General features: G+C 52.4%; 1 protein-coding gene across 4 annotated transcripts in view; it reads left to right on the forward strand.

Annotated features, from left to right (window-relative positions):
• Positions 1 to 8,031, forward strand: part of rce1a (Ras converting CAAX endopeptidase 1a) — a 30,594-nt gene extending 22,563 nt beyond the window's left edge. For 3 of the 4 annotated variants that reach the window (XM_072489372.1, XM_072489374.1, XM_072489375.1), the window contains 3 exons: positions 513 to 584; positions 2,113 to 2,175; positions 4,211 to 8,031. In XM_072489372.1, coding sequence (XP_072345473.1) covers positions 513 to 584; positions 2,113 to 2,175; positions 4,211 to 4,440 — 365 coding nt within the window. In that variant the 3' untranslated portion in view covers positions 4,441 to 8,031. The remainder of the gene's footprint in view (positions 1 to 512; positions 585 to 2,112; positions 2,176 to 4,210) is intronic. The other variant, XM_072489373.1, reaches the window with a different exon arrangement.
• Positions 8,032 to 12,107: the final 4,076 nt, after the last annotated feature.

Here is a 12,107-nt window from a genome sequence, read left to right on the forward strand (position 1 = left end):
AATTGGACCAGGCCAGCGAGCAGAGGGATGGATGGGATTTGGTGCAGGCTAACGAAATGGGAAAACCCACGCTATTCCCAGATCCCTCGCCACCACCTCACAACAGCGCAGCAGGTTAAGACCGTCAGTGGCTGAGGCACACCGACCAGGGAAACCTGAGGTTCAACCAGCAGCTCGGGAGTTTCCCGATCTCCGTCAGGGCCTCAATGCCGCTAAATCAGCGGGGGGGGGGGGGGGGGGTGAATTAATCCTCTTCCAGGCGCCCTGTCGCTGAGCCCAACCTTGGAATTCTGCTGGAAGGGCCATTGGTGTGAACATTGTCAGGTGGTGTCCTTTCGCGACCATCCGCCTGTCAAACACTCGTTCGGCTGGCACCTGAAGACTAGCCACTTGGGCGAAGGTCCTGAATGGAACTGTAGCCCAGATCGATTCACTGTTATCAAGCCACCAGGATGTTTGACATTTCTTTTTCTTCCCTCCCCCGCCCCCCCCCCCCCCCCTCCCCTCTCAAGCGCATTTCCACCACGTGATCGAACTCCTGAAGTTCAGACAAGGCACGGTCGTGGGGATCTTCCTCTCCGCAGGTAGGGTGGGAGGAGCGATTGGGGGGGAATGTAGAGGCGCGCGTTGTGTCGCTGTGCACGGTGTGTCAATGTCTCGTCGGTTACGTTGTGACGGTTCACAGTAACGGGTATGAATTGTTTTTGAGCACGTATAAACCGGGGACACCGGGTTGTGCGGGCGAAAAGCTGAGCAAGTCAATCAGCTCTCTCGATAAAGGAAGGTTCTGTATCTTGCTTTTTGGCTTTACCGACCACCTTGGATTGGGGGTGGGTATGAAGTGGGGTCAGTCATGATTATTGAATGCTGATTGGTTTTTTTTTCCTAAATTCATTTTTTCCCAATTAATGGGCAATTTATCGTGTTCAATCCACCTACCCTGCACATCTTTGTGTTGTGGGGGGCGAAACCGACGCAGACACGGGGAAAATGTGCAAACTCCACATGGACAGTGACCCAGAGCCGGGATCGAACCTGGGACCTCGGCGCCGCGAGGCAGCAGGGCTAACCCACTGCGCCACCGTGCGGCCCTATTGAATGCTGATTCAATAGCGTGTAAAGAGCACGCTATTGAATCAGCCGGCTGTTAATAATAATAATCTTTATTAATCTTGTCGCAAGCAGGCTTACAGTAACACTGCAATGAAGTTACTGTGAAAATCCCCCTCGTCGCCACATTCCGGCGCCTGTTCGGGTACACGGAGGGAGAATTCAGAACGTCCAATTCACCCAACAAGCACGTCTTCCGGGACTTGTGGGAGAAAACCGGAGCAGCCGGAGGAAACCCACGCAGGCACGGGGGGGGGGGAGAACGTGCAGACTCCGCACAGACAGTGACCCAAGCCGGGAATCGAACCCGGGCCCCTGGCGCTGTGAAGCAACAGTGCTGACCACTGTGCAACCCTTACGATGGTCTCCCGATGAGGATTTCTTGTGGTGATGAATTCGCTGTGTGTGAAATTCCATTGGGTTATTTTTTTAACAGGTGCCAGCCCGTCGTCTTCAATAGATTTAACGGATTGACTAAAAGCTACACAGCAATGAGAATCCCTCCCCCCTGCCCCACTCCCCCGTCACCACATCCTTGTGATCCAAAGCTGATGACACAAAGATGTGCAGGAAAGTAAGTTTTAATGAGGACATATCAGGGGTCTTCAAAGGTTAAATGAATGGGCAGAAGGTTCATAGGTGGAGTGTAATGTGGGAAAGTTGTCCCCACTTTGGCAGGAGGACTAAAAAAGCAGCGTATCATTTAACTGGAGAGTGCCGAACTCCGAGGTACAGAGGGATCTGGGTGATCTAGTGCATGATTTGCAAAAACATTACTCTGCGGGTGCAGTGAGTGATTAGGAAGGCAAATGGAATGTTGCAATTTCTTAAAAGGGGAATGGAATATAAAAGTCGGGATGTTTTGCTACAGTTGTACAGGACATTGGGGGAACCACGTAGAATCTCTACAGTGCAGACGGAGGCCATTCGGCCCATCAACTGGCCCGTTAATATTTGTCCCGCTTGGGTTAATAACTACTGCTTGTTTCTCTTTATCCCCAGTTTTCCAGTTTTCGTACACTGCAGTATTCGGCGCGTACACAGCCTTTATTTTCATCAGGACAGGTCAGTGTGCATTTGCTGTTCACACATCCGCTGTCCCCTCTTCCTGCCCCCTCGCTCGTGTTTGAACCAAACTCACGGCACCACCTCGGACTGCCGCTCAGTAATCCCCAGCCTCTCCGAACACCTCGCCTCCCTCCTCTAATCTTCAGGCTCGATGTCTCCTCGCCATGCACTCCCCCCGCATCCCATCCCTCCCTGGGATTTAATCTGTGCGGTTCAAAAAGAATACATTTAAGTTTGGATTTAACAGTGGGATCCGTGCATTCCTTCTCACGGAATCTGAGCTTGTTGAGAAATATAATCCGAATCGCTGCTTAATTTCATTTGGTCTTTTGCACCATCCTGTACCTCGATGAAAGGAGAGATTTCGCATTTCCACGCCGCCTTTCGTGACACCCGAGCATCCCGAAGGAATTCGCTGCCAATCGATTACTTTTCAAGTCTGTAGGAAGTCTTACAACACCAGGTTAAAGTCCAGCAGGTTTGTTTCGAATCACTAGCTTTCGGAGCGCAGCTCCTTCAGCAGGTGAGTGAAGAGGTGGGTTCCAGAAACGCAGCATATATAGACAAAGTCAATGATGCAAGACGATACCTTGAATGGTTTCTGAAACTGATGGCCAAGTTCCGTACGCATGAATACGACCTCAACCGGGATCTTGGATTCATGTCTCATTACATTCGCCCAACCACCATCTGGACTGGGCTTGCGAAATCCTGGTTTAGCACAGTGGGCTAGATAGCTGGTTTGTGATGCAGAACAAGGCCAGCGGCGCGGGTTCAATTCCCGTACGAGCTTACCCGAACAGGCGCCGGAATGTGGCGACTAGGGGGCTTTTCACAGCAACTTCATACTTGTGACAATAAAAAGGTATTATTAAATCTTCCCAACTATCCTGGCCTGAGACAATTCACACCGCTTTAACCTGTGATTGTCCCTCTCTCCAGTCGCACCGTCTGGACCTGTAAAGACTTAATTACCTGCAAAGACTCATATTCAAGGTATCACCTTGCATCATTGACTTTGTCTGTATATGCTGTGTTGGTGGAATCCCCCTCTTCGTTCACCTGAGGAGGGAGCTACGCTCCGAAAGCTCGTGATTCCAAATAAACATGTTGGCGTTTAATCTGGTGTTGTAAGACTTCTTACAATGCCCACCCCAGTGCAACGCCGGCATCTCCACATCATTTTCAAGTCTGGTCATTGTTATGCAGCGACCACAGACAGCGATGAGATTGCCTATTTTAATCCCGTTGATAGCGACATAGAAAGTAGGAGCAGGCGGAGGCCATTCGGCACTTCTGGCCTGCTCCGCCATTCAGTATGATCATGGCTGACCCTCCCCCCTCAACGGCAAACTCCCGCTCTCTCACCCGTACCCCCTTTAGTGTCTAGAAATCTATATTTCTTTCTTGGAAGCGTTCAGCGACTTGGCCTCCACAGTCTTCCTGTGGTAGAGAATTCCACAGCTTCGCCACCCTCTGAGCGAAGAGCCTTCTCCTCATCCAGGCCCGAAATGGTCTGCCCCGTGACCCCTTGTTCTCGAACGCCCCCCCCCCCCCCCTCCCCACCAGTCAGCGGAAACAACATTCCCCCCCCCCCCCCCCCCCAGTCTGTCCAGCCCCGTCAGAATTTTACACGAGATCCCCTCTCATTCTTCTGAGCCCCAGTGAATGCAGGCCCTCACTCACTCTCTCCTCTTACAACAATCCCGCCCTCCCAGGAATCGGGAGGGATTGAGGGATGAATGTTGGCCAGTGCACCGGGAGAACCCCAGCTGTTCGACCTCCCGAGAGTAGGGAGGGGCCTGGGTTTAATGTCTTATCCAAAAGACGCCAATGCTTTCGAGGGGTACCCGGAAGCAACGGTATTTCCGGGGGATACCCCAGGAACGCCGGTGGTTTCGGGGAGTCCCTGGGGCGTGGTTAACAGTTCTAAGGATGGATGGATAGGTTGAGAATTACTGTCACCAGGGAACGGCTGACGTTTTGAGGTTCTATGGTGAAACAATGCTGTGACAGCCTCTCTGTTTTCCAGGTCACCTGATCGGCCCTGTCCTGTGCCACTCTTTCTGTAACTACATGGGATTCCCGGCCATTGGAGCTGCCCTGGATCACCCCCGGAAGGTCACCATTTTCTTCTTCTACCTACTGGGAGTCATCCTCTTCTTCCTGCTGCTCTTTCCCATGACGGATCCCACGTTCTATGGCAGTCTAGCCATTTGCCACATGACCAAGCCGGACACCAGCACGTCAGTCTGCACCTGACCCCCCCCCCCCACCTCTCCCAACGGTGGGAACCTTGCCAGTTATATATTCCCCCCCCCCCCCTCCCTCTCTCTCTCTAACATTCAGGGAACTCTCCATCTGGGAGCTGGCGTATGGATTGGGAAACGTCTCAGGAATTTGGGAGTCTTGTTTGTGGATCACGGAAGAAGAAAATGTCCCAATCGGGATTGGCACTTGAAGCTTGCGGATACTTTGGGAATTTTCCTTTTTTTTTTGTGTTTTGTTTTGTGACTGGAAGGCCGAAAGAACAGACAAGGTCTCCGCTTGAAAGACTTGTCCCTCGCTCACCAGTGCCCCGGACTCCCCCCGCCCCCGGGGAAACAAAGCGTACGTGTCGGGGTGTTCTTTTTCACCAACCCAGGCCGCATCATGTTTAAGCAGTCTGCCAACTCTCGCCGCTAAATCATGTTCTGTTTTCCATCCGCTTCTCATTGATAAACAGCCCCAGTGTGATGCTGAACTTGCCCTTCACCGAACCCCATCCCTATACCTCCACACAGCCAAATCACTGTGTCAAGATTGGCCCTAGTTCCCCCCCCCCCCTCCACATCTTACCCTCGCCACCCCACCCACATTTATACAAAGTGGAAGATGATTCCAGAATTTGGAACGTCTTTCGACATGGAGTCCAAACCCTGGGCTTTTGACTAATTGGTTGCGATGAGCTTGTTTTTTTGGGGCACCGCAGGCACTTTTTTTTTTGCAGTGTCGATTGTGGCGGGTCTTTGTCCAGCTGGCCGCCTTTTTAAGGCCGAGGTCTGTCCACGTTGGCAGGGCAATGCCTCCCGACCTGCCCTTTCGGAGTGGAGGAGGGGGGCACATTTCAATGGGGGGGAATAACCCTTTCCCTGGCGATATTAGAAAAGACATTGGAATTGCATTGCCATGGCCTCCCGCCCTCAATCGTTTGGGACGTCACCCACTCAACGTGCCGTCTGTCCGTCGTCCCGGCGCCCTTGCCCATTCCCTCCAGGTATGCGAGGGCAGGGGTTGTTCGAGCGTTGCTTTTCCTTCCCTCTCTGTGTGTAGGTTTGTACCCGGGGTGGGGGGGGGGGGAGGCTCTTGAGAATTTAAATTCCTCTTTCCGTGAATTCTGGAGTTGATCCGAGCAGATCATGTCCCGATTTAGGAATCATTCCACCCGTGGAGCGTGGGGGCGGTGCCCGACCCTTTACACAGGCCTCCCGGGTCCATGGAACCTCAGACGGGAGAAACCAGGCCGCAGGAAATACAAGTGCAACTCAGCAGCCGAGATGAGTGTGGGGGTTTGTGCTTTGTGTGTCTGTGTCTGTGTGTGGTGAGGCACTGTTGCAGAGGAGTCGGGAGGGAGAGCAGGCCTTGTATTTCCTACCTCTGAATCCCGCTTGAAGAGAGCGGCAAGTATGCGGGAAGGTGAACCGTAAGGCAAAGTGAGAGCTATTTTTTAATCAACAAGTCCAATTCTGAACCAGTGCAGCTTAATGCTGGCGATGTAGGGGGCCTACCTGGTAAGTCCGTAGATTGGGCTTGTTCCTGAGGAATGGTAGTAGACCCGTCACCCATTGATAAATCAGCCCAGTTGTTTGGGTTATTTGTAGTCACTTCTGTCATTGGGTGTGTGTGTGTGTGTGTGTGTGTGTGTGTGTGTGTGTGTGTGTGTGTGAGAGAGAGATTTACGTTTCGGTCACAAAGGCAGCTTTGCAAAGTCAGGGCAAAATGTATGGGTGAGAAAGGCTACCTGGCCTGTCGTAATTCTGGAGGTCTGTGTGGGGAGACTGCGTCAGCCAGTCCCCCACCTCGCCACTGTGGTAGCGTTCAGCTGTCTCCGAAACACTTCCAGGGTTGATGTGCAGAGAAAGGGACGCCCAGCCTTGCTGAGCTAAATTATCCACAGACCCTTTTTGATATGAAGGAGCTGCTCCAGTTACCTGCAGAGTTTTCAGTTTGTTGCTTTTTTTGGGGCGGCGGGGATGTTAACCGGCCCGTTCCGGGAGCTCAGTGCCCGGCTCTCCCTCCCTTGTCGTGAAGCTCAAATCTTTCTCCAGCACCCAAGGAGCAACCGTGTTTAAAAAGTGCCACCCCAAACCATCAACGTGGGAGGAATTGGCGCGGGGGGGGAGGTAAAACACCAGGCCTGAGGGGGACGGGCTGCGGTTTGGACGGCTGCGCTAAGTGGCAGCAGTACTTCCTTTCTCCTGCTCCCGCGGTCTTCTCCCAAGAACCTTCGGATGGCGAACACGAGGCGGGAAAAGTACATTTCCCTTCCTTTTGATCTGAGCACGCCTCATTCGGAGCCACCACCCACCCCCCCCCCCCCCCCCCCCCAACACACACACACGCGGTGGGCCAGGGGCCACCTCCAGCCAGACCAACGGCAGACCCAGAGGGCAGCACGGTAGCACTGTGGCTAGCACAATCGCTTCACAGCTCCAGGGTCCCAGGTTCGATTCCCGGCTTGGGTCACTGTCTGTGCGGAGTCTGCACGTCCTCCCCGTGTGTGCGAGGGTTTCCTCCGGGTGCTCCGGTTTCCTCCCACAGTCCAAAGATGTGCAGGTTAGGTGGATTGGCCATGATAAATTGCCCTTAGTGTCCAAAATTGCCCCGAGTGTTGGGTGGGGTTACTGGGTTATGGGTGGAGGTGTTGACCTTGGGTAGGGTGCTCTTTCCAAGAGCCGGCGCAGACTCGATGGGCCGAATGGCCTCCTTCTGCACTGTAAATTCTATGATAAAACCCGTCTCTTTCTCAATTCAATGGGGACATGCGCATGTCACCCTAATTCTCTCTCAGAAAATCGTATGGGTTGGAGGGGGGGGGGGGGGATGGCGTGAGTGGGGGAAACGACATTCGATGCTTATTTATGTCTGCAATCCCAGTTAAGTACACTGGGAGCATACACCCGTTTTGTTATTTACTTGGAAACGAGAGCATAGCGAGAGTAATGTGCCTGAAATCGTTTGACGTGGGACAATTGACAATTAGAAGAGAATTGTACACCACTGGGCAGGAGGTTTTGCCCCACATCACCCTGGCATTAGCCCCCCCCCCCCCCTCACCGAGTAGTGAACCCCGTTGTGATGCGGAACCGGGCCACCTTGAACCCGTCGCACCCGGGCTGATTTTCTGCCCGGGGAAAGGCTGTGCGGCCTACTAATCCCGTCTCTCGCGCCGCCTCCCTCACCCCCCAGCTGTTATGTCCCAAGGTGCAGTGACTGGAACCTTGACGGTGCTCAACGCGTCACCAGCGAGTTAACATTTCGGAATCCAGCAACGGCAACCTCTCTCTGACCTCACTACCGAAACAAAAAAGACGTTGAGTTAACCTTTGCCGAGGAATTCGGTCCTCTCAGCTATCCAAAAGTAGATATTTTTTCTAACACTAGAACTGCGGGAAATGTTTGTAAATCGAGCGATATATATTTTCTAAAAGTAACTATTTTCCTGACGAGAGATTGTATTACAAGAAACCGGGAGAGGTTTTGAGGACTTTTACTTGAATGCGAAACGGAGCTGACAATCTTGTACTGTATTATGTAGAATATAAATTTCTGATTTTAAAAGAAAAAAAAGTAAAATAAAATATGGAGACTGTATGATTTCTCTCAGTTTACTGCCATCTTCTTGAAGTCACCTTTCCTGCCGTGTGTTTTTTTTTTTCATTCACGGGTTTCGGGAGTCGCTGGCTAGGTCCTAGGCACAGCATTTGTTGCCCCATCCCTAATTGCCCCTTGAGAAGGCGGTGGGTGAGCCGCCATCTTGAACCCGCCGTGCGGTGTAAGTACACCCACAGTGCTGTTAGGGAGGGAGTTCCCAGGGTTTTGACCCCAGCCACGGCGAAGGGACGGCCGATATATTTCCGAGTCGGGATGGCGAGCGGCTCGGAGGGCGGGGGGGGGAACTTGCAGGCGGTGGTGTTCCCCCCGTGCGTCTGCTGCTGCCCTCGTCCTTCTAGACGGTAGAGGTGGCGGGTTTGGAAGGTGCTGGCGAAGGAGCGAGTGGCTTGTAGTCTTGTAGACTGCGCACACGGCTGCCGCTGTGCGTCGGGGGTGGAGGGAGTGAATGTTTGTGGTTAGCGTGTCGATCGAGCGGGGCTGCTTTGTCCTGGATGGTGTCGAGCTTCTCGAGTGTTGTTGGGAGCTGCGCTCATCCAGGCGAGTGGAGAGTATTCCCTCGCACTCCTGACTTGTAGACGGTGGACAGGGTTTGAGGAGTCAGGAGGTGAGTTACTTACAATGTGCGCTGCAGTAACACGCCAGGGCTTCCTCGACGGAATCTTGCAAACGGGTGACCACCTCCCGAGAAGGGTCCTTTGTGGTAAAAACACCAACCCTCCGTTATCCTGCAGTCTGCAGCGTGGCAGATGCCGACCTTCAGCCAACCTGATTCGCTCCACGTGCTATCAAGAGAAGACTGAAGGCAACTGGATGCTGCAAAGGCTCTGGGGCCCTGTCAACATCCAGTCAATCATGTTGAAGACTTGCTCTCGAGAACTAGGCATGCCCCTGCTCAAGCTGTTCCAGTACAGCACTGGCAGCCACCCAACAGTGTGGAAACTTGAATTGTGAAACAGGCTTCCCCTGTCCACTGAAAGCAGCACAAATCCTGTTAAAACAATTAGCAAAATAAAATGATGGAAGGTCAAATTTGAACTGGGGGGAGGGGTTCTGCAATTCATGGGCGTTATTCATTATGCACTTTTGATAATTGGATCACATTGACGTTGGGGGGGGCTGTGTGTGTTAATGATGACTATGTGCGATTCCTGATTCCTTTTTGCCATTTGTTTATGTTAACATGCTTGGTGGGAGGATGGAATCGTCGTTGATATGGGGATTGACATATTTGTTACTGATTATTGTTTATTGTTGGGTGCAAATTTGGGAGAAAATGTGAAAAAAGGAGAGTAGAAATATTTTAATGAACATTGAGAGTAGACGGGCACGGCTTCAGTTTAGCGCTCACATCTGTAAATCCAGAGGGGGCCCCGTCCGAAATTAGAGGCGGCGGCACAGAATCCGAGGGCAATACTGAGGGAGTGTGTCTTGGGACAATTGTGAAGCTGTTAAAAGGCGTCATAGATTTGTCGGAATCTGAGTCTTTTTCACTGTAAAAGGGGAATGTGTGGCGGGAGGCGGTGGCATAGTGTTATTGCCACTGGACGAGTAAACCAGGGATCTAGGGTCCCAGGTTTGCCACCGCCTGGTGAACCCTTGAGCCGACCCCCTTAGGACGAACTTAATCCGCTCTAACTTTATAAACCCTGCCATGTCATTTATCCAGGTCTCCACCCCCGGGGGCTTGGCTTCTTTCCACATTAGCAATATCCTACGCCGGGCTACTAGGGACGCAAAGGCCAAAACATCGGCCTCTCTCGCCTCCTGCACTCCCGGCTCTTGTGCAACCCCAAATATAGCCAACCCCCAGCTTGGTTCGACCCGGACCCCTACTACTTTTGAAAGCACCTTTGTCACCCCCATCCAAAACCCCTGTAGTGCCGGGCATGACCAAAACATATGGGTATGATTCGCTGGGCTTCTCGAGCACCTCGCACACCTATCCTCCACCCCAAAAAATTTACTGAGCCGTGCTCCAGTCATATGCGCCCTGTGTAATACCTTAAACTGAATCAGGCTTAGCCTGGCACATGAGGACGATGAGTTTACCCTGCTTAGGGCATCTGCCCACAGCCCCTCCTCGATCTCCTCCCCCAGCTCTTCTTCCCATTTCCCTTTTAGTTCATCTACCATAGTCTCCCCTTCGTCCCTCATTTCCCTATATATATCTGACACCTTACCATCCCACACCCATGTCTTTGAGATCACTCTGTCCTGCACCTCTTGTGTCGGGAGCTGCGGGAATTCCCTCACCTGTTGCCTCGCAAAAAGCTTTTGTGATCACCACCGGGAGGCACTGAAACACAAAGAGGAATCTCGGGAGGACCACCATCTTAACCGCCTGCACCCTCCCTGCCAGTGACAGGGATACCATATCCCATCTCTTGAAATCCTCCTCCATTTGTTCCACCAACCGCGTTAAATTTAACCTATGCAATGTGCCCCAATTCTTGGCTATCTGGATCCCCAGGTAACGAAAGTCCCTTGTTACCTTCCTCAACGGTAGGTCCTCTATTTCTCTACTCTGCTCCCCTGGATGCACCACAAACAACTCACTTTTCCCCATGTTCAATTTATACCCTGAAAAATCCCCAAACTCCCCAAGTATCCGCATTATTTCTGGCATCCCCTCCGCCGGGTCTGCCACATATAGTAACAAATCGTCCGCATACAAAGATACCCGGTGTTCTTCTCCTCCTCTAAGTACTCCCCTCCACTTCTTGGAACCCCTCAACGCTATCGCCAGGGGCTCAATCGCCAGTGCAAACAATAATGGGGACAGAGGGCATCCCTGCCTTGTCCCTCTATGGAGCCGGAAATATGCAGATCCCCGTCCATTCGTGACCACGCTCGCCATCGGGGCCCTATACAACAGCTGCACCCATCTAACATACCCCTCTCCAAAACCAAATCTCCTCAACACCTCCCACAAATAATCCCACTCCACTCTAGCAAATGCTTTCTCGGCATCCATCGCCACTACTATCTCCGTTTCCCCCTCTGGTGGGGGCATCATCATTACCCCTAACAGCCTCCGTATATTCGTGTTCAGCTGTCTCCCCTTCACAAACCCAGTTTGGTCCTCGTGGACCACCCCCGGGACACATTCCTCTATTCTCATTGCCATTACCTTGGCCAGGATCTTGGCATCTACATTTAGGAGGGAAATAGGTCTATAGGACCCGCATTGTAGCGGGTCCTTTTCCTTCTTTAAGAGAAGCGATATCGTTGCTTCAGACATAGTTGGGGGCAGTTGTCCCCTTTCCTTTGCCTCATTAAAGGTCCTCGTCAATACCGGGGCGAGCAAGTCCACATATTTTCTATAGAATTCGACTGGAAATCCATCCGGTCCCGGGGCCTTTCCCGCCTGCATGCTCCTAATTCCTTTCACCACTTCTTCTACCTCGATCTGTGCTCCCAGTCCCACCCTTTCCTGCTCTTCCACCTTGGGAAATTCCAGCCGATCCAAAAAGCCCATCATTCTCTCCCTCCCATCCGGGGGTTGAGCTTCATATAATTTTTTATAAAATGTCTTGAACACTCCATTCACTCTCTCCGCTCCCCGCTCCATCTCTCCTTCCTCATCCCTCACTCCCCCTATTTCCCTCGCTGCTCCCCTTTTCCTCAATTGGTGTGCCAGCAACCTGCTCGCCTTCTCCCCATATTCGTACTGTACACCCTGCGCCTTCCTCCATTGTGCCTCTGCAGTGCCCGTAGTCAGCAAGTCAAATTCTACATGTAGCCTTTGCCTTTCCCTGTACAGTCCCTCCTCCGGTGCTTCCGCACATTGTCTGTCCACCCTCAAAAGTTCTTGCAGCAACCGCTCCCGTTCCTTACTCTCCTGCTTCCCTTTATGTACCCTTATTGATATCAGCTCCCCTCTAACCACCGCCTTCAGCGCCTCCCAGACCACTCCCACCTGGACCTCCCCATTATCATTGAGTTCCAAGTACTTTTCAATGCACCCCCTCACCCTTAGACACACCCCCTCATCTGCCATTAGTCCCATGTCCATTCTCCAGGGTGGGCGCCCTCCTGTTTCCTCCCCTATCTCC

Source organism: Scyliorhinus torazame, chromosome 24 (assembly GCF_047496885.1).
Source record: "Scyliorhinus torazame isolate Kashiwa2021f chromosome 24, sScyTor2.1, whole genome shotgun sequence".
Classification (NCBI taxonomy): Eukaryota; Metazoa; Chordata; class Chondrichthyes; order Carcharhiniformes; family Scyliorhinidae; genus Scyliorhinus; species Scyliorhinus torazame.